Below are 22,763 nucleotides of genomic sequence, written 5' to 3'. Positions count from 1 at the left end.
ACCCCATCTCACGTTATTCTGTGTCCCCATCTTCCAGGACCCTCAGGTGGTTCTCGGGGACTGGAGCTGCCGCACACCATATGTAGAGCCCCCAGTACCTGCAGTTTGACAAACCACCTTTCCACCCCTCTGCCAACGCCATGAAGTCATCCACATCCTCCGCTCCTTCCCTCCCCTAACCTGCTTTGCTGACCTCCACGAGAGCAGTCTGACTTGCTCGTCTGAGCTGTGTCCCGGCTGCCAGGGAGGCAGGGGCCTGTCTGAGAGCCCATTGTGATGCTCCAGGTGAGAGATGGTGCAGGCTGGACCAGGGTGACGGGTGGAGGCAGTGGGAAGCCTCCGATCCTGGGAATATACAGCTGCAACTGTCCACAGGACGTACTGACAGACAGGACAGGATGTGAAAGAAGAAGCTTCAAGAGGCTTCAAGCCTGGTCAACCACTTGGCCCCATTCCTGGGAGAAGCTGCAGGATGAATGGGCTCAGGCACAGCCAGGGTTTGGCTGTGCAGATGGGAAGCTTGACACACCTTCGGGACCTACACATGGAAATGTGGGCAGCCTGGGCTGTCCCCTCCTCTGGTCAATTCCCGGGAGGTCAACCAAGATTAGGCAGCATGGCTGTGGGCTGCACATCTCCAGGGCCACCACTCACAACGTGCTCTGCCTGGAGTGATACAGCTCCAGGTAGACGATGCAGATGTGCAGGCAAGAGCCCACAGGAAGTGAAAACAATGGGGGGGGGGGGGTGTGCGGCCAGATGTGATTGGAACCACCATGTGAGACTCGGGGGAACCGGTGCCCTGACCCTTAGCCAGGGGTCTGGGGGAATCATGAGTGGGCTTTTAAAGAAAAAGAGCTTTTAGAGATCTAAGAAATGTAGGAACTATCTAAGAATCTGCAGGCTCCTAGGGGATCTAGCCAGGAGCCCGGGTGCCCATATTCAGGGATAGAAAAGCACAGAGGATGGATAGAGCGGAAACCTGGGGGAAGCTGGCTGGAGGCAGGTGGCCAGGTATGAGCCAATGCTACGGGACACTCAGGATCCAGGCATTGGGGGCAGCAGGACTGACCCATGGGAGAATCTGTGGGTCTGTGCAAGCCCAGCAGTAGATGGAGCCGAGGGCAGCACAGGACACCAAAGGCTTCACAGCCCTGAGCTCCAGGGGGCTAAGAGCAGCAGGGAGAAAAGTACAAGGAAGGTGAGACCCCAGTGCCAGCATCTGAGAAAGGGCCTGCATGAGGTCTGGCTGCCCACCCTGGGATAAGTGCTCCATGCCAGCATGAATGTCACTCAAACCCATCCGGCTCCCGCCCAGATCCACGTAAGTCTCTGTGTCCCACATGACATTCAGAAGCACAGCTCCAGGCCCCTCAAACCCCTGGAAAGTCAGAGGAGGCGTGACAACCACGTTCTGGAAGGACACCTACAGAGCTGGGGAGGACCCGCCCCTGGGGGGACCTGTGGGCTTGCCCGGTGGAAGGGAAGTGCTGAGTACTGACAGTGGTCCTCTGGGGTCCCCTGGGCTCTCTGCAGGATGCTCCACAGACAGAAAAAAAGGGGAGTGGCCCCTCCTGCTGGGAACACATCACCAGGGCAGCTGCATCAGCCAAGGAGAAGAAGATTTAGCTGCTGAAACATGCAGAGAGGGTCCCCGTCAGCTCTCTCCTTGTGGAAGCCGAGTCCGGGCTTGGCGGTCACTCTCAGGAGTGTTCTCCTCTCCACGCTGCCCTTGGCTCCTTCCTCACTTCCTAGTTGTCTTGGTGGCTAGTCCGATGTCTGAAGTCCTGGAGAAGCGGCCACACAGGGAAGGTTTTGGGGGTGTGAAGAACAGACATGCAGGGCAGCCCGAGAGGCGGGGCTGGGATGGAAATGCGGGAATCCCTGGAGGGCCACCAACCAGGGATCCGGAGCTCTGTGCTTTCTCATCCATCATAAAAACCAACCACCTCAGCACTGAAGATATTTGATACATGAATCTAAATGTATTAATAACCTGGTCTCCTGGGACAGAAAAGTGATGTTACGGAGGGAACAGAAATCCAAATGAAGCATGGAGTAGAGCTAACAGTAAGGCAGCAGGGTTGGTACTTGCTGGTACATGCACCCTGGAAATGTCAGAGCTAACATTAGGGACTCTGGGAGAGGAGGCAGGGGACTTTCTTTACTGTCTTTACAAATCTTTGTCTGGAAATCTAAAACTATCCTAAACCAAGAAGAATGAGCACCAAAGAATTGAAGCTTTTGAACTGTGGTGCTGAAGAAGACTCTTGACAGTCCCTTGGACAGCAAGGTGATCAAACCAGTCAATCCTAAAGGAAATCAACCCTGAATATTCATTGGAAGGTCTGATGCTAAAGCTGAAACTCCAATACTTTGGCCACCTAAATGCAAAGAGCTGACTCATTGGAAAAGACCCTGATGCTGGGAAAGATTAAGGGCAGGAGGAGAAGGGGACGACAGAGGATGAGATGGTTGGATGGCATCGTCAACTCAATGGACATGAGTTTGAGCAAGCTCCAGGAGTTGGTGATGGACAGGGAGGCCTGGTGTGCTGCAGTCCATGGGGTCACAAAGAGCTGGACATGACTGAGCGACTGAACAACAAGAGGTTTATCTAAATGAAAGGAAAATACAGGACATGGAGAAAAATTGACTTCCCAAAATGCTTGCCTGCTCACATCAGAACTGCTTTCGAGTTACAGTTTGTCTTATTTGAAGGCTGCTGGTAATCTCTCTCTGTCCCTCAGGGCTGGCCAGCCTACAGAGAGCCCAAGAGAACAGTCAACAGTTCCAACTTGGTAGAAAGTTAAAAATCTGCTTCTCCTTCCCTAACTCGACACAAGCAACGCCTCCGGACTGCCCAGCGCCTGGCCATCCCACGTTAGGCACCATTCAATGAGATAAGGCAGAGCTTTCTGAGCCACAGCCCTGAGGACTCTCCAGGGCTGGGGAATCTGATCCACTCTGGGATAATCAGATTATAAGCCTCCTCAGAATCCTCTTTCCTCAAAGGGACCCTAGCCATCAGCCCAGGAGATGGGACGTTTGGGGTAGGCTCTCAGTCCAGCGGGGTCCTAGGCGTGTTGTGTGAAGGAGACCAGCCATGCAGGAACAGCAGGTATAGAGCGTCCACTGTGATGCTCAGTCTTCCTCTGAGGAATCTATCCTGGGTCAATATTCTAACTTGTGTGCAGCCGTGTTTGCACCATACATTACTCATTGCAGCATTATTTATAACGGAAAAAAAATTGGAAACTACGAGATGTTAAGCCGTAGGAGATTGCTGAATGCTGATCCATCCCTATGAGGTAATGCCTTGTGGGCATTAAATCATGCTGGAGAATGCGATCCATTGACACAGAAGATGTTCCAGATAAATTGCCAAGGGGTAAAAGTGTGCTACAAAATATCTTCAACAGGGTGACCCTGCTTTTGTAAAACGTCTGCCCTGAAGGAAACTAGAAGAAAATGTTAACCGTAGTTATTCTTGTGGGGCAAGGAGGGGGTTGATTATGGGCAATTTCCCTTTTTTTTTCTCTCTCTCTTCTTTGTTTCCAAATTTTCTCCATGGCTTGTGTATTCCTTTTTGTGTTTTAAGGAGACATTTAAATAAAACCACGTATGGCTTATCATTGCTTTCAAAATGTGGGACTTAAAAAATTTGAAAAGGTCATCTAGACTGAAAACCATACCACGTGCTCTCATAATGCTTTTCCCTTTTTTAGGTCCTTGGCTGTTGAGTGGGAGGAGAAAGAAGAGAGCAAGGCTGAGGTTTTGGTGCTGCTGAGATGAGACCCCTGAGCTTAGGTTGCCGAGACGTGAGAAGCCCCACACGCAGGTGAGCTGCGTTCTGCCCTCCTCCTTTCCCAAACACCCTGGCTCCTCCTGTGGCCAACACGTTCAGGGTCTGGCCTCTGCCTGGTTCCCTGCCAGTCAGCCCCAGCACAGGTCTCAGTACATCACTTTCAGAGACTTCTCACTTCCAGTTCCAAAGAGCCAGGCTGTCAGGAGGCATCACAGAACCAACATTCAGGCTTTGATCAGAGAAGCCAGGCAGGCGTGGAGAGAATTGAGCTGCCGGTACCCGTGGTGTAAACTCTTCCGACCGGGTACTTTCCAGCTGCCCACATGGTGCCCCTGAGCTTGGAGGTGGGGGGAATCAAATGCTCACTGGGGACCTCACAAGCCATAGCGAATGAGCTCTGCAGGTCCCCACCCCAGCTCTGTGTTCACACACCAGTCTCCTCAGCAGCCGCAGTGCCCAGCAGGGTCCAGACACCAAACCAGGACTTTCCCAGTGGGCTCTGGGCCCATCACCACACACTGAACCCGACAGGGGTCAGGGAGACTCGGGCCCAAGTCTGCCCCATTTTGGTCAAGGGACTTGCCTTCCCCGGGCTGTGTCCCCATCGGCTCCTGTTCAGTAGTGAGGAGGAGTCTCCACTGAACATTATAGGATGCCCTCAATCAAACCCCCTTTTCCTCTCTCTTCTCCATCCTTCAGGGCTCCTGACTGGCTCCTCTCCATGCTGCTTCTGGAGTGACCCTTCTAAGGTCCAGGAGGATTGTGGACCCCCCACTCCATCTCAGCCCCCTTTGTGGGGCTTGGGGAGCCTTCTGGGTGAGTGCTCCTTCCTTCATTCCCAGCGCCTCCACCCGGTCCCCACCCTCAAACATCAGTCACCCCACGATCTGCAGTTCCCAGAGCAGATCTGCCTACAGGACTCTAGTTAGAATGTTCTGGGCCTCTCCTGCCTGGTGAGTTTCTATTTAAAGGTGCTAACACTTTACAAGTGGGGCTGAGTCCCCAAGAGGCTGTTCTGCTGGGAAGAAACATGTGCGGCAGGTCCCTCCCTGCCTTCTATCCGGGAGAATTTGCTTGTCAGTGCTGCGGGGCAGCAGAGTGCAGAGAAAGGTGACCGCTGGGCCTGGGTGGAGCCAAGGATGCCTCTGGCCTTCTGGACTTGTGACCTCACCAGCCCCATGACAGCCAGCAGGTGGGAAGTGTAGTGAAGGTGAGCGGGGGCAGGATGGCCCCTCCATCAACCAGAATCTGATGCTCCAAGCCAATTGCCATGAGCCCCATCCAAGGCCTCCCCAACATGGCACACCCCCCTCAGGAATAGGGTGCTCCCAGGTCAGGGGCACGACGCTTTGTACATGTGGCCCTTAGAGACAGGGAGAGTGGAGAGGGGCCCACAGTCAGCACAGGAAGAGACTCCTCGGACCCAGAACCAAGGGACAGCCCCTCCACACACAACGCCCACAAATTTCCCTTTAGGGAACCAGCATGAATGCACAGCAGCTGCGCAGCTCCAGACCTGACGCCCCCTGCCCCTTCCTAGCTTTACTGGTGGTGGCTGTGGTGTCATTTCAAAATTCCAGGGAGAGGTACGCTTCTTGGACCTGCTCACTCTGAGCTGTCCTGTCATCTCTGAGTCTGGCCTCTGAGCAGAGAGATGTCAGCTCTCCTGACCTCTGCAGGCTTTGGGGGCCTGAGAGAGGGCAAGCTCAGAAGGACTCTGTGTTCCACCCACGCAACCATCTGCAGGGTCTGGCTGATTCCCGACTCTACATCTTATAGCCCCTGGGGTTGGGGGTGCGGGGTCCACATCTAGCCTGCTGCCTGTCCTGGCCTCCGGCCCTAGCGATGGCGCATGTGGGACCCTCCCTGCACCATCCCAAGCTGGCACTTTCTGCTTTTGGAGGTGGTGGCCCTCACGTCTCAGGGTGCCCCATGGCCACCCACAGAGCCCCACCCATCTCGCTTCCCCTCCATCATGGGTGTGGGGACAGGGCAACCTCCTGACTGTTCAGAAACCCATCTTAGCTCTGGAGCTGACTCAAAGTAACGGTCACACCTCCCCCACATTCACACATGCACCCACCTGCACCCTCGCCCTGGAAGAAGTCTTCTGGGAAGTTCCCTTTGGGCCAGGAGGCTGAGCCCCAAACTCCCACACAGCCTGGTCCCCTCAATCTCAGACATAGCCCGGATCAGCCACACCAGTGCAGATCACCACCCCAAGCATCTTTAAATCACACAGAAAGGATTAGAGGGCCTGGAGGCCTCTGGACAGTTAGGGGCCCCTGGGGGCCCCTTTCCATCTCTTGCAGATTGGAGTTCAGATAAGGATTTCACAGTCTTTAGAATGAAAAACCTGGTTGCCAACATAGAGGAGATACAAATGCTGGTTCTCAAACTTAGCCGCCGGTTAGAATTCCTGCTGCACATTAGTGCCTGTTAAGCGCTAAGTCACGTCTGACTCTTTGTGACCCCACCGACTGTAGCCTACCAGGCTCCTCTGTCCTCGGGATTCTCCAGGCAAGAATACTGGAGTGGGTTGCCGTTTCCTTCTCCAGGGGATCTTCCCAACCCAGGGATTAAACTCTGGTCTATTATGTCTCCTGCATTGGCAGGTGGGTTGTTTACCATTAGTGCCACCGGGGAAGCCCAAGAATTGCTGGAGGGGCCTTAAAAAAAAAGATCTCAGTACCCAAGCTCTGCCCCAGACAGAATCCATCACAGTCTCTGAGAAGAGACCCAGCCATCAGCATTTTTAAAGCTCTGGAGACTTTAATGTGCAGCCATGTCTGAGAGCCAACACCCACAACAGGTTCTCAAAGTGGGGCCTCATGCCAGCAGCATCAGCACCTATGAGAACGCGTACTCCACGCCTGGATGTGAAACCCTGGGCTGAGGCCAGTGCCCTGCGCTTGGGCCAGCCCTCTGAATGACCCAGCTGCACATGGGAGGCTGAGAAGCAGCATTCCAGAAGGATCTAGTCAGTTCAGGGCTAAGGGTGTGAACAGTGGCTATCCCAAGACTGGACAGGACTCACGCAGGACACAGTAGAGGCCCAGCTGCTCGTAGCCCTCGCAGCAGTCGGTCACATTCCTGGGCTCCGGAACTTCCACCACCAGGTACCCGGTCTGGTAGACGGTCTTCGGGCAGCGCCATAAGGGGATCCAGCCCCCGCAGGGAACGCGGGTTAGGCGGGACATCTGCACAGCCTTCATGCTCTGCACGCTCTGGGTCACGCTGTAGTTGCACAGCCGGAAGCCCAGCAGAGAGAGGCCTTTTTCTATGAGGGAGGGAGGAAGATGGAGAAACAAGAGAAGAAAATGTTAGGATCAAACAATCTGCGGGGTCCTCTGCAAGTCCCCCGCTTCTGCAAGAGCAGGTGAAACAAAACCCCTGCACAGGGCAGACCCCAGAGGATCTGCCCACTGGCCTGTATCTGAGAAAGCAATGCAGGCATGGAGACTCAAGGGATAAAGCATGACACCTGTGCTGAGCAAGCCTCCTCTGCAAGACAGGAGACACCTCCCAGCCTGCTCCTCCTCCCAGCGGTGCTCTACATTGAAGGGAGGGATACGGAGGAACCAAGCATCTGGGGCTCACGTCCTGGGCTCTGCTGTGGGTCCTCAGACTCTCCAGGACAGAGAGACTGTGCACACCTCTCATCTCCACAGTAAGGGCTGTCACGCGCAACGTGAATACACAGAAGTTCCCTCAATGAATACGCCAGCCCAACATGTGCTGGGCACACTGGCAGTGACACCCGTTTTGGAATGAGATGGAAGATAGACACACATGTCAAGCCCATGTGAGACGTGCATAGATGGTAAAGTACAGTCTGATTGTTGCTATCGTCAGCAGGAGATGAGGGCACAGTACCTGCACTGAAACACCCAGGTTGCCTTATCCGGCCCTGAATGTCTTTCACCTGGAGCTTGGCTCCTGGGCACAGATGCCCATGGCCTTCGTCAGCATCACTACTTGGTTCTCAAGACCCTGTGGCACCTGCTGTCACCAGCCCTGTGTCTCAATGTCATGGACCAGCTCGCTTGGGGTCCTGGGGTGTTCTATCTGCCCAGGGAGCCTCTACTGCCTCATGGAGCAGGGACTATTATTATGGGCTGAAGGGTGGTGGCTGTTGTTCTGTCGCTTAGTCATATCCAACTCTTTGCGACCCCATGGACTGCAGCACGGACTTCCCTGCCCTTCACTATCTCCCAGAGTTTGCTCAGATTCGTGTCCGTTGATTCAGTGACGCTACCTAACCATCTTGTCCTTTGTCGTCCCCTTCTCCTGCCCTCAATCTTTCCCAGCATCAGGGTCTTTTCCAACGAGTCAGCTCTTTGCCTCCAGGCTGAAGTGTGTCCCACCCCAAATTCACACATTGAAGTTCTAAGGCCCAGGACCTCAGAATGTGACCTTACTTGGAAGTAGGGTTTCTGCAGACATAACTGGTTGAGATGAGTTTATACTGGAGCAGAGTGGCCTCTAATGCAACATGACCAGCGTCCTTATCAAAGGGGAAACGGACACAGAGACAGGAATGCACCCAGGGAGATAAGATGGGAGATGAAGCTGAGGTCAGGGTGATGCTCCTACAGGCCAAGGTCACTCAAATCACAAATAGACCCAAGCCCCTGGAAGCTGGGGAGATGTGGTGTCTGGGACAGACCCTCCCTCCCAGACTCAGGAGGAATCCACCGTGCCCACACCTTGATCTTGAACTTCTGGCCTCCAGACTGAGAGGAAATAAATCTCAACTGTTAAGTCCCCCATGAATCCCTGGTGGCTCAGTGGTAAAGAATCCGCCTGCAATGCAGGAGACCCGGGTTCAACCCCTGGGTCAGGAAGATTCCCTGGAGAAGGAAATGGCAACCCATTCCAGTATTCTTGCCTGGAGAATCACATGGACGGAAGAGCTTGGCGGGCTGCAGCCCTTGGGGTCACAAAAAGCCAGACACAGCTCAGCGACCAAACCACCACCACCAAGTCCCCCAGTCTGTGGTGCTTTGCCAAAGCAGACCCCAGGGCTGACATGGGGACCATGGGGTGCCCTCCACATTTGAGGCTAGTGTGGGACTCGCTGCATTCATGGGCTGTCAGTGAAGGATGAATGAATGACTTGAATATATCTTAGGTCTTCATATATTCAACCTCATATAGAGCTCTAAGCTCTATGAGACTGTACATCCACTGGATAGGGGCTCTATGTTACAGAGTAAACCTTCAGGGAGAAGCTGGATTTCTGGGGCAGAGCTCAGAGGGGACATCAGAAATCACCTTCATCCCCACACCAAGACAACACCCCTGGTGACTCCCACCTTTGTCCTCCACGTGCTCCAGTGCACACGTGCTAAGTTGCTTCAGTCATGTTCAACTCTTTGCAACCCCATGGACTGTAGCCCGCCAGCTCCTCTGTCCATGGGATTCTCCAGGCAAGAATACTGGAATGGGTTGCTATGCCTTCCTCCAGAGGATCTTCCTGATCCAGGGATTGAGCCCACATGTCTTACATCTCCTGCATTGGCAGGAAGGCTCATTACCACTAGTGCCACCTGGGAAGCCCATGGGTGCCCACAAGCATGCAGAAAGCAAGGCTTGGGGGTTGGTGACCCCCAGAAGGATTGAGGCCAAGCCAGCCCTCATGCTCAGGCTGGCGGGAGAGCCTGCAGTCTTCCTCCAGACAGAGTCGGGTGCTGAATCCCACCACCCCAGAGCGAGTCTACTCCCAAGCCACATGGTGGCCTCCCTAGGGATGGCCAGGCCTCTGGGAGTGGACACAACCTGCACCCACCAAAGAGCAGGTCCCAGGAAGCCTTGGGAGGGACCAGGAGGCCCCTGGCTGGGTGGGGTGAGGCAGGAGCAGGCGGCTTCTGAGGTCAGAGCTTAGAGGTGACTGGGACGGGGGCTGGAGAAGATGTGCAGTGAGCAGGGTCACCGTGGAGCAATAGGGTGAACAGGACAAAGCTTCCTGCGTGGAGAAGTTGGTGAGGCCCACCTAGACCTTGTTTTTCATCTGAACTGAAGGCAAGATGCAACCACTGATGAAGATTACTCCTCTGCCTCCAGAAAGCCTCTGGGCCTGATCATGACAAGGTCCCAGCTGATCCTCAGCAGAGCCCTCCTGCACACAGGCATGTGCACACACACACACACACACACACACACAAACACACACACACATGCACACAAACACACAGACACAGATATAAACACAGACACACACACACAACACATAGAGACACTCAGACACACAGAGACACAACACACAGAGACACAGACACACCACACACACAGACACGTGTGCATACACAGACACACGCACACACAGATACACGCACACACAGAGAGACACACGCACACACAGAGAGACACACGCACATGCACACAGACATAGATACAAACACACACAGCAGACACACATACAAGCAGAGACACAGGCACACACACACACACACACACACACACACACACACAAATCTTCCAAACTCCACTTGCCTCTCCTTCGTCTTTTACATTGTGCTGGAAGCCACCAAGTCCTCCCAGGCCTGGCTTCTTGCCAGAGCCCACCACAGAAACCACTGGGCATATTCTGCTGTTCAACAAATCCTTTCCGCAGCACAGAAGGTGGGGTTCCCGGGTTCTAATCCCAGCAGGAGAAAATCTAAGTGCTCTGGTAGGTGCTGAGGCCAGCACTCATACCAGCTCCACAAATACCAGCCATGTGGCTCTGACCTCATTTCATGTCCTCTCGGTGCCCTGGTCTTGCCTTTTGTAAAATCATAGCTGTGCCTGGGATTGTAGAAGGATTAAATGACATAATGACCGTCGCCTCAGTATTGTGGAACCTGGGAGCAGACAGACCTGCAGCCCTGATGGACCATTGAGCTGCCACCGCCCAAGCCCTCACGTGCACAAAACGCCCCGTGAGATCTCATCTGGCTTCCCGACATTCCCATTGTCCTGCCACTGACCTGAATGATGTGCACATTACTCATTCCGGAGGAAATACCAAGTTTCCTTACAAAATCACAGTTCATAAAAGAGAAATAACAAAATTCTGCCTATTTGTGAAGAAATTTTAAACCAGTTTGAAACTGAGAGCAGGAACCCAGAAGGGCTCTGTTTGAATCCCCAACAGAATAAGATAGATGTGTAGGAGAAAACGACTTAAACGCTTTGTAATCTCAGCACTCTGAAATCTGGGGCTTGTGAATCCCAGTGTTTGGCAGCTGACACGTGTCTCTCAAAGGCCCTGGAAGTGTTCCCGACCCTTCTCATCCCCCTGAGCCACAAGCACCCTCGTTTAATGTCGAGGAAATGGGCTTGGCAGAGCCGCAGGTGAGCGGGAAGACCCACATCCTGAACCCCCCTCCCTGGTGGGGGAAAGGAGGTCAGAGTCAGGATCAAGGGCAGGGTCGTCCTGGTAGAAATCTTGCCTTTGGCCAGCTGTGTGACCCTGTGTGAGTCCCTGGCCACTCTGGGTCTCCCTCCCCTTATCTGTAAATTGAAGACTAATGGGCCAAGGTTCCAGAGACTTCGATTCTCCATCTCCAGGCATGTGCTACTCTCAGCAGGCCTATAGCATCTGTACCACTGGCAGAAATGCAGAGTTCTGGGTCCCACCCCAGACCCAATGACTCAGAACCTGCCCTTGAACCCCACTCACCCCTAGCTGATTCTGAAGCATTCCCATCACCTTTTTTGTGGTTACAGAAAGTTTTCCCAAAAAGGAGCAGTCCCTGACTCTCCCAGCAGGTGCAGCTTTGCCTGCCCCACTCTTGGCAGGGTTGTTGTCCTCAGGAGACCCTCTCCTGGGAGCTCTTGCCCCTCCAGCATCACCCACATGGAGCCCAGACCCCTCACCTGTGAAGCCGCTGGCCTGGCTTGGGTTCACAACGATGAGCAGGGCCAGCAGGGCCATCCCAAGGGTCCTGAGCATGGCTGGGCAGTGGTGGTGACTCTGGGTCTCTCCTGAGTGGCAGCACGAAGGGGCCTGGGCTGCCTGGACCCGGAGAGAAGGCCCGTCTCTCCCCTGCGCCACTGGCTGCGGCAGAGGCTTCAGACCGTGTGCCTGCCGGGAGCAGTCCCTTATGCCTGCTCGTAAACACCAGCCACCACTGTGGCCGTGTCCCCCGGGGCACCTTTGTGTCATGGCCCATTCTCCATCCAGGCAGATGGCATCTCTCAGGAAAGGTAAGTACCCACCTGCCAGACGACATCACAGGGTCCCATCTCGTTGTTACGCAGAAAACACATTTCAGACCCGAATCTGACTCCCTCCATCAAGTCCAAAGTATTCTCTTACCTTATCGTAGCGAACTGGCAGAAGAAAACAGCAGCAAATCAAAGTGGTACATCAGATTCAGAGAGCATCCTTCGCACAATTGGACAAATAGATCAAAAGCCATAAACCTACCCCTGTGACCCAGTGATTCCTGCCTGAAGCTGGGTCTGAGGGCCATGAAGCTGCATTCTCAGAGCTGTTCATCACTTGCCAGAATTTAAAGCCGCAGGGTGTGGAAGTGAGCCTCAGGGAGGTAGGGGGTTAGTAAGTTAGTACAGAGCGTGTGAATGTAACATCGCCCAGACATGCACCCCGGGAGGACACTTAGCAGCGTGGAAACAGCTTCTCATCTTGTGACATCAAAGCAGAACCTCAAACAGTTCTGTCTCCGAAAAAAAAATAACAATTCCATGATTCTATAAAAGTGGCCCCGGCCCAAGAAGGGCCGGAGAAATAAAACATGGTAAGGATGAACTGATGCTTTCAAACTGTGGTGCTGGAGAATACTCTTGAGAGTCTCTTGGACTGTAAGGAGATCAAACTAGTCAATCCTAAAAGAAATCAATGCCGAATATTCATTGGAAGGACTGATGCTGAACCTGAAGCTCCAATACTTTGGCCACCCAATGCAAAGAGACAACTCACTGGAAAATACCCTGGTGCTGGGAAAGAATGAGGGCAGGAGGAAAAGGGGGCAACAGAGAATGAGATGGCTGAATGGCATCATCGACTTAATGGACATTAGTTTGAGCAAACTCTGGGAGATAGTGAAGGACAGAGAAGTCTGGTGTGCTTCCGTTCGTGGGGTTGCAAAGAGTCAGACACGACTGAGAGACTGAGCAACAAACGATGACAGAATGATAGCTGATTTATGTTTTATTTCAGTAGCCATCAGGTGTGAACTGAATTTGTAAGTTTCATATCGAATACTTCCCAGCCAATGCCATCTTCTTATTCCTCTATTGGGTCATCTTTCATTGCGTGGTACAATTTTTAATATTAAACTAGGCACAATTGTGAACGTTATACAAAGATCTCATTGGTTCTACTGAGAAAACTTTCAAATAGGATAATAAAGATCCAGCTCGGCTCCTTGATTCAGATGTATAATTCCCTCGTGCTCAGCATACAAAACAGTTGTGCCAGGAGGGCCCTTCTGGCCTAATTCCCAAAGAACATGACTACATCTTTAATTCTCCAGAGATTAACCCCTGAGATGATTAACTGCTCGTTTGCATGGTTAATGACTAGATCACAGATACCAGGACGAGAGAAAAAAACTGGAAATAATCATGCAGTTAAGGGGCTCAGAGCGAGTCTCCTGGGAGCCAGTACCCTTTATAGAAAAACAGTACTCCAGGACTGACTCACAAATCCTGCTGCTCTAACAGAGGTTTAAAAAAACGTGTCAATATACAGAGTGAAGTAAGCCAGAAAGAAAAACACCAATACAGTATACTAACGCATATATATGGAATTTAGAATGATCGTAACAATAACTCTGTATACGAGACAGCAAAAGAGTCACTGATGTATAGAACAGTCTTTTGGACTCTGTGGGAGAGGGAGAGGGTGGGATGATTTGGGAGAATGGCATTGAAACATGTATAATATCATATATGAAACGAGTCGCCAGTCCAGGTTCAATGCACGATACTGGATGCTTGAGGCTGGTGCACTGGGACGACTCAGAGGGATGGTATGGGGAGGGAGGAGGGAGGGGGGATCAGGATGGGGAACACGTGTATACCTGTGGCGGATTCATGTTGATATATGGCAAAACCAATACAATATTGTAAAGTTAAATAATAAAATAAAATTCAAAAAAATAAATAAAATTAAAAAATAAAATAAAAAATTTAAAAAGTGTCAATAAAAGGATGCATGCTAAAGTTGTAATAGAACATTCAAGAGAATAAAGTTCAATTAGCACTGACAGAATAAATCTGTGTATGTGTGTTAGTCACTCAGTCATGCCCGACTCTTTGCAACCCCATGGACTGCCAGGGTCCTCTCTCCGTGGAATTCTCCAGGCAAGAATACTGGAGTGGGTTGCCATTCCCTTCTCCAGGGGATCTTCCTGACCCAGGGATTGAACCTGGATCTTCAGAGTTGCATGCAGATTCTTGACCAGCTGAGCCACCAGTAGGAAAAGTATTATAATAAAGCTAAATATGAACATTTAAAATATGAGTTGAATCTGTATTCCAGTATTCCATCACCCCTCAGAACGTTTGATGCTGTAAGATATGAGCACTTCCCTAAAAGATGAGGTGGAATCAAGGATAATCTTGTATTTTGAAACTGGAAATTGGCCTCGGGCACCACTTTTTCTCATCTTCAGAACCACCCTATGAAGTAGGTCCCTTATCTTCCTTGTACAGATAAAGAGGCTGAGGGTCCAAAAGGCCCTCGGCAAGGGGGATTCAGTTCTGAAGCCCACGTTCTTCACGCTCCACCCCTGTCTGGACATAGTTCAACCAGGAGAGAACCCAGCTTCAGACTCAAGAGAGGGGAGCAAAATCAAGACATTTTGTCTGCTGAGCACTTCCTGCTAACCAGAAGTTGTCCATGAAATATTGTCACAGTATGCTTTCTCTTCATATCAAAACCATGGGATTAAAAAATCCCTCGGTCTCGGCAGCCTGGTCTAGCTCTGTCCGCTCTCACCCTGCATTCGCATCCTCCGGGCACAGGCAGGGTAAGCGTGCAGGCTGTGTGTTTCTGGTTCATCCACAGCATGGTGTTTCCCTCCTGTGTGCTTTTCTGCCTGATGCCACAGGGATTTCCCACATTTGACTTTCCCCTGTAAACACGTTGAGGAGAAAGAACCATGCCCTGTAACCAGCAGTGCAAGGGATGGCCCTCCAGGACGTCACATCTGGGTGCATCTGTCCACCAATTTAACCAGCAAAGGGCCCCCAGGTGCCCCTCCTGGTGTACAAATCCAGCATCCTGCCGATGCCGTGTCCAAGAACTAGAGGACTGGGGGAAGCCCGCAGGGTGCAGGCTGGATCCAAGGACCTGCACACACGCTCATTCACACTCACACCACAGGTATCCACCCATGTAGGCACGTTCACTGTCACCTATGACACACTCACACACACTCACTGTCACACATGCAGGCTTACCCACACATGTCCACATTCACACCCACATGTGTGTGTGTCTGTGAGCACACATGCATGCTGGCACACACATGTGTATGCGTGCTATCTCACAGTGCTTGCAGGCACACTGCACAGGTATGCTTGCACACTCACAAGCTCATATGTGTGCCCGTATGTGCAGACACACACCCTTGCACTCTCTCACACACATACAAACATGCAGGATGAGGGTGAGTTCCCCGACCCTGGAACACACATCTTCAAGGACGGAGAGGTGCCCGCTGCCATCGGTGACAGAGCCTGGGCTGAGCCTTCTGGAGGAGGAGGGGTTGAGTTGGGTGACCTCCAGAGGGCCTTTCTCATCTCCGGTTCTGAGTCCTGTGGTCCTAAGAGCGAGGTTCTGCTGACTCCACTACAGAATCAAACCTGCCGTTACCCTGCACTCCAGAATGCATGCGTGCCCAGTGTCAACCTGGGATGTGGCATCATGTGTGCGTGTGTGTGCAGGGCCATCACAGGCTCCAGATGTCATCTGGGGTGGGGAGAGCACGGGGGGCTTTACTCACAGCCTCCTTCCTAGAATCCTGCTCCATACACAGCCCAAGTGGCCACTGTCCACCAGGAAGGGCGGGCAGGTGGGGCCATGAGGTACCAGGTGCCCTCCTGCTCTATCTGACCCAGGTTAGGGGCAGGATGCACAGAGGAGGTGTGGGTGGCAGAGGTGGGGACCAAGGGTGGGAGCTGCACGTGGGACCTGGGGACAGGGTGGGGTCTGGAAACAGCTCGGCTTGTTGTCCATTGGTGAGGTTGGTGCTGGAGATGGGGAGGTGCCCCCATCTCTAAAGGGTCATTTCCAGGGACACTAGCCATGATGGGCAAAGTCCTGAATGGGCAAAGTCCACTGGACACTCGGCCATGATGGGCAAAGTCCTGAATGGACAAAGTCCACTGGACACTAGCCCTGATGGACGGAGAGCTGAAGAGGAGCTTCATCAAGATGGGAAAACATCAGATTTCAAAGACCTTCTAGGATCCTGGCTCGGCACCTGACCCACTCCAGGCCACTCTCTGCCACCCCGGTCACTTAGAGCCATGTTTTCCGGGGCACAGTGAGGACCTCCACATCAGAATCATGCGGATGGGCTTGTTGGAAGTGCAGGAGCCCCCAACTTCACCCCAAACTTCTCAGGCTGTACAGGGGCCCGAGGGGCTGAAGTCCCGCAGGAGCACACAGAAGCTTGAGCACACCCACCAACCCTTCTAAATCCCTGAGGACACAGCCCCTCCCATGGGGAGTGGTTCTGCTGGAAATTTCCTCTCGACAGGCATCAAAGTTGACCTCCACTCTGGAGCCATCACTCACGGGGGTTCTGGTCCTCCCTGCAGCCAGATAGCAAAACCACATCAGCCTGCCCCATCATGGCTGACATCTCTTCTGGAGGGTTCTCAGAGCATCCTCATTTTTAGTGTGGTTGCTCTTATGGTCCCTCCCCACACACTCATCTCTCCTCCTCCACAAACACATACAGACACACAGAGAGACACACAGACACACACACGAACATACAGGCACACACAGAGAGACACACACTCAGAGACACACAGAGACACACACACAGACACACAAACACACAGTCACACACACAGACAAACAGAGACACACACACACAGACATACAGGCACACACAGAGAGAGACACACACACACAGACACAGAGACACACACAGACACACACAGAGACACACACACACAGACAGACGCACAGAAGGGGCCCAGATACAGGAAGTGAGGAGCAGGAGAAGGGTGGCCTGGGAACAGGGCCCATGCCCAAGGCAAGCTCTGCTCCAGCTGCGCCGCCTCTGGACGGACATCCGGCTCTACCTGTGGTGCCTGGAGGCTACACCACCTGCTCTGGGGCAGAGGGAGGGGCAAGCCAGCGGTAGGTGGGGTGGCACTCCTGGTGGCTGCCTCACTGCCCTTCCTCCCGGCCAGAGGGCCCACCCCAGGGTGTCCAGCTGGAGGTTTGCACTCCTGCCTGCCCTAAGGATGGGGTGACAAACCTTCCTGGTTTGCCAAGGCTGGGGCATTTCTCAGGATGTGGGACTTTCACTACAAACCCCAGGAAAGTCCCATGAAAACCAGGACGAGTTTGTCAACTACTGGGAATCTTGTTAAGAAACACCAGTTCCCTCTCCCCATCCCCAGCCCAGGAAATGGCTTAGACCCTCTCGGGGAGGAGCAGTTACTTCTTTCCCTTTTTTTAAACATTTTATTTCATACTGGAGTGTAGCCAGTTAACGATGTTGTGAACAGCGAAGGGACTCAGCCATATGTATACATGTGTCCATTCTCCCCCAAACTCCCTGCATCCTGGCTCCCACATAACACTGAGCAGAGTTCCCTGTGCTGTGCAGTGGGACCTCATTGATTAAGGATTCTCTTTCTTTAAGGCATATCTAGGAGGGTGGTTTCAGGGAGACAGCAAGGTGGACAACCCCTTGTCCAATCCAGACCCAGGGCAGTTTGCCAACGAACAGACAGAAATGAGATGCCCTTGGACAAGTTGTCCCCATGTCCCCGCTGAAGAGCGGCCCTCCCAAAAGATATCTCCAGGTCCTAACTCCTGGTCTCTGTGGACGTGCCTTTATCTGAAAATAGAGTCTTACATATGTAACCAAGACAGAGACAGGAGTGATGCATCCGCAGCTGAGGGACACCAGAAACTGGAAGAAGTGAGGAAGGAGCTTTGAGAAGGAACCACACTGCTGACACCTTGGTTTCAGACTTCCGGCCTCCAGGATTGTCAGAGACTGAGGTTCTGTTGTTTCAGGGGCCCTGCCTGGCAGGCTGCTCTACAGTCACCCCAGGACACTCATGCACTGCACTGGCCAGAGGTGGTCTCAGCCATCTTTCGCCGGGCCCCCGAGTGGTGGTGGTGCTCTTCCCATCACCCCCGCCCTCTGCCCACCTCCCCTCTTCACTCCACAAGTCAGCCCCACTTCCAGCAGAGTTTATTTGTGGTGAACAGTGAGAAACATTTGAAGATCGTGGGGTCTGGAGGTGACTTGTATATTCATCCTTTCAGGAAGCGTAGGCATCAACCTAAAATAACGCGGCCGGGTTCCATGGCTTCCAGGTGTGGGGGCTTTCTGCAGCCTGCAGAGCTGGGAGAAGGCCTTCAGGAGGTGTCTCCAGAGATGACTGAGAAGTCATCGCCCTGGGCATTTCCCATTCACCGCCCAGCCCACGGCCCTGCATTGCCAGCCATGCCCAGGAAGGTCTCTCCTTTTCATTGAATGGGTCTATAACACCTTCATCCCACTAGGAAAGCACCTTTTCCATCCACTGGTGGAGGGAGGTGTGATTGGGGTTTGGCTGTGTTGTCTCAGCCACGTCTGGGTGATTCCCCTGCAGAGGCGACTCACCAGTGGCCCACCCTCAGCTGCTCACGCTTGGCGCTGGCCCTGCCTGGCTTCTCTGCAAACCTCCACTCAGTCTCACTTAGAGATTCTCTCACACTGTTTCTCATACTGCCCACAGTAGGCAGTTTACAGTGAGTGCTGTTTTGTCCTGAGGCTTTATCCCTCTGCATAGTCCTGGGGGTCAACACTGGGGCCTTAGTAGAGCCAGGGGTGGTGCCAGAACACCCAGCACCCAGCACTGGGCGCCCAGGGCCCCAATCCAGACCCCAGCTCTGTCTCTGTGCCCGTCATGGCTTCAACCAGTAGTACCTGGCAGCAGTCCTTGTGTGCTTCACAAGAAAATAGATTTGTGTTGAAAGAATTGGCAAGTACATTGTGGACTGAATGTTTGTCTCCTCAAAATTCATTGATATAATCTTTCATCCCATTGTGGCTATATTTGGAGTAAGGGATTAATTAAGGTTTGTTGTTGTTCAGTCACTAAGTCATGCCCAATTCTTTGCAACCCCATGAACTGCAGCACGCCAGGCTTCCCTGTCCTTCACTATCTCCCAAAAGCTACTCAAACTCATGTCCATTGAGTCCGTGATGCCATCCAACCATCTCATCCTCTGTCGTCCCCTTCTCCTCCTGCCTTCAATCTTTCCTAGCATCAGGGTCTTTTCCAATGAGTCAGCTCTTCCCATCAGGTGGCCAAGGTATTGGAGCTTCAACTTCAGCATCAGTCCTTCCAGTGAACATTCAAGGTTGATTTCCTTTAGGATTGACTGGTTTGATCTCTTTGCAGTCCAAGGGACTCTCAAGAGTCTTCTCCAGGATTGCAGTTCAAAAGCACCAATTCCTTAGCACTCAGCCTTCTTTATGGTCCAACACTCACATCTGTACATTACTCTAACTGTATGGTCCATAGCTTTGACTATAATGACCTTCGTCAGCAAAGTGATGTCTCTGCTTTTTAATATGCTGTGAAAAGTCAGCAGTGGCCACAGGACTGGAAAACATCAATTTTAATTCCAACCACTAAGAAAGGCGATGCCAAAGAATGCTCAAACTACTGCACAATTGCACTCATCTCACACGCTAGTAAAGTACTGCTCAAAATTCTCCAAGCCAGGCTTCAACAATAAGTAAACCATGAACTTCCAGATATTCAAGCTGGTTTTAGAAAAGGCAGAGGAACCAGAGATCAAATTGCCAGCAGCTGCTGGATCATCAAAAAAGCAAGAGAGTTCCAGAAAAACATCTATTTCTGCTTTATTGACTATGCCAAAGCCTCCAACTGTGTGGATCACAATTAACCATGGAAAATTCTGAAAGAGACGGGAATACCAGGCCACCTGACCTGCCTCTTAAGAAATCTGTATGCAGGTCAGGAAGCAACAGTCAGAACTGAACATGGAACAACAGACTGGTTCCAAATAGGAAAAGGAGTATGTCAAGGCTGTATATTGTCACCCTGCTTATTTAATTTATATGCAGAGTACATCATGAGAAATGCTAGGCTGGATAAAGCACAAGCTGGAACCAAGATTGCTGGGAAAAATATCAGTAACCTCAGATATGCAGATGACACGACCCTTATGGCAGAAAGTGAAGAAGAACTAAAGAGCCTCTTGATGCAAGTGAAAGAGGAGAGTGAAAAAGTTGGCTTAAAGCTCAACATTCAGAAAATGAAGATCATGGCATCCGGTCCCATCACTTCATGGCAAATAGATGGAGAAACAGTGACAGACTTTATTTGGGGGGGGGGCTCCAAAATCACTTAGGATTGTGACTGCAGCCATGAAATAAAAATATGCTTACTCCTTGGAAGGAAAGTTATGACCAAGACTTAGCAGCAGCAGCAGCAGACATCATATTAAAAAGCAGTGACATTACTTTGCCAACAAAGGTCCATCTAGTCAAGGCTATGGTTTTTCCAGTAGTCATGTATGGATGTGAGTGTTGGACTATAAAGAAAGCTGAGCACTGAAGAATTGATGCTTTTGAACTATGGTGTTGGAGAAGACTCTTGAGAGTCCCTTGGACTGCAAGGAAATCCAACCAGTCCATCCTAAAGGAGATCAGTCCTGGGTGTTCATTGGAAGGACTGATGCTGAAGCTTGAAACTCCAACACTTTGGCCACCTGATGCGAAGAGCTGACTCATTGGAAAATACCCTGATGCTGGGAAAGATTGAGGGAAGGAGGACAAGAGGCTGACAGAGGATGACATGGTTGGATGGCATCGCCAACGCAATGGACATGGGTTTGGGTGGGCTCTGGGAGTTGGTGATGGACAGGGAGGCCTGGCGTGCTGCAGTTCATGCACTCTCAAAGAGTCGGACATGACTGAGCGACTGAACTAGACTGAACTGAACTGAGGTTTGTCGTAGCTTTTCTTCCACAAATGAGGTCAAAAGAGTGGGGGCTGATCTGATAGGATTCGTGCCCTTATCAGAGGAAACTCCAGAACCCTCTCTCTCTCTCTTTCTATCTCAGCCAGGTGAGGACACAGTGAGAAGGCACCTGTCTGCAAGCTAAGAAGAGTCCTCGCCAGCAAGGTCCACCTACCCTGCTGGACCTTGATGGTGGACATCCAGCCTCCGGAACTGTGAGAAAGTTAATGTGTATTGTTGGAGTCACACAGTCTGTGGCCCCCACTGACTAAGTGCCAGCAGCAGCGTTAATGATAGTGACCACTCAGCACTGTGGATCTTCCTGGTTTTCTGAGATTGGGTCAGAGATAAGGCCCATGCCTCCTGGTGGCAGAGCAAGTTCCCAAGATCACAGCCCAAGCTGGGCTCTTGAGGCACCCTGGGTGGGATTTTGCCGGCAGACAAGCGGAAACAGGAGGGCACAGAGGTGCTGCCCGGCCTCCAAGGGGGGAAGGGGGTCCACATCACAGCCTAGCGTGCTCTCGTTTCCAAGGTGACAGGAGAAGCTTCTGGGGACCGATGGATGTGGGCCAGAGCCCAGGAGAAAGTGCCTTCTCTGTTCCTCCTCCGTGGGCGCATCCAGCTCTGACGGCTTCATTCTGAAACAGCTCAGAGGAGGGGCAGGAAACAGGAAGTGAGAAAGGAGGAGGGAGAAGGGAAACCTTGACACACAGGATTCAAGTCAGAAAGAATCGAAGGTGTAAGAAAGAAGACTACGGAGAGCTCACTAGCACGCATCAGACTCCTCTGAGATGTCCAACCTTTTCATCCACAACACGTTTGCAGTCAGCTCCTTATCTGTCTGTCTATTCATCCCATAGACATCGCTGAATGCATTCTGGGGCCACCTGGGGACTCAACAGTCTGGGCTGCTATGGGTTAAATCATGTCGCCCTTCCCAAAAAATATATTCAAACCATACCCCCAGTACATGGGAAATAACGTCTCTGCAGTTGTAATTTAGTTACAGTGAGGTTGTCTTGGCTTAGGGTGGACCCTAAATCCAATGAGCTTGTTTTCCTCCCAAGAGGGAAGTTTAGATACAGACTTACAGAAGCTGGAAGATGACAGACCCAGAGGTGAGTTCAGCTGCCAGTCAAACGGAGCTGGGGACTGCCTGCCACCACCAAGGGGGCACAGCCCTGCCAACACCTCAAGTTTGGACTTCCGGTTCTAGGCTATGAAAGAACATGTTTCTATAGTTTTAAGACCCCCAGTTTGTGGTGCTTGTTAGGGTGGGCCTAGAAATCTATTAGAGTGGACTTTGTTGTTGTTGCTTAGTCCCCAAGTCATGTCTGACTCTTTGCAACCCCATGGACTATAGCCCACCAGGCTCCTCTGTCCATGGGATTCTGCAGGCAAGAACACTGGAGTGGGTTGCCGTTTCCCTCTCCAAGGGATCTTCCCAACCCAGGGATCAAACCCACATCTCATGTCTCCTGCATTGGCAGGTGGGTTCTTTAATGCTGCGCCAAGAAGTGCAGAGAAGACTCTCCAAGAAGCTGGAGAAGACTAAAACTGAAGTGAACATTTCACAACTATTTCTGCCCTGGGGTGAAAGCTGCACCTGGAGGGGGAGGCACTGGCTGCAAAGGCCTTGGGCCAGGAGCTCAGCTCCTCCAAGGAACTGATGAAGGGGAGGGCCCCGAGGCTCAGAGAGGCCAGACACTGCCCCAGCCCTCACAAAATGGCATCCTTCCAGCAACAGCTGAGAACAACA

At 52.1% G+C, this 22,763-nt stretch overlaps 1 protein-coding gene across 1 annotated transcript in view; it reads right to left on the bottom strand.

The window, feature by feature from the left end:
* Positions 1-11,747, bottom strand: part of UMODL1 (uromodulin like 1) — a 76,565-nt gene extending 64,818 nt beyond the window's left edge. Inside the window, exons 1-2 of the mRNA XM_055570131.1 lie at positions 11,672-11,747; positions 6,846-7,088 (exon numbers count right to left, since the gene is read on the bottom strand). Coding sequence (XP_055426106.1) covers positions 6,846-7,088; positions 11,672-11,747 — 319 coding nt within the window. The remainder of the gene's footprint in view (positions 1-6,845; positions 7,089-11,671) is intronic.
* Positions 11,748-22,763: the final 11,016 nt, after the last annotated feature.

The sequence above is a fragment of the Bubalus kerabau genome, chromosome 2 (genome assembly GCF_029407905.1).
Source record: "Bubalus kerabau isolate K-KA32 ecotype Philippines breed swamp buffalo chromosome 2, PCC_UOA_SB_1v2, whole genome shotgun sequence".
NCBI lineage: Eukaryota > Metazoa > Chordata > Mammalia > Artiodactyla > Bovidae > Bubalus > Bubalus kerabau.
This window is presented reverse-complemented; position numbering and strand designations above follow the sequence as displayed.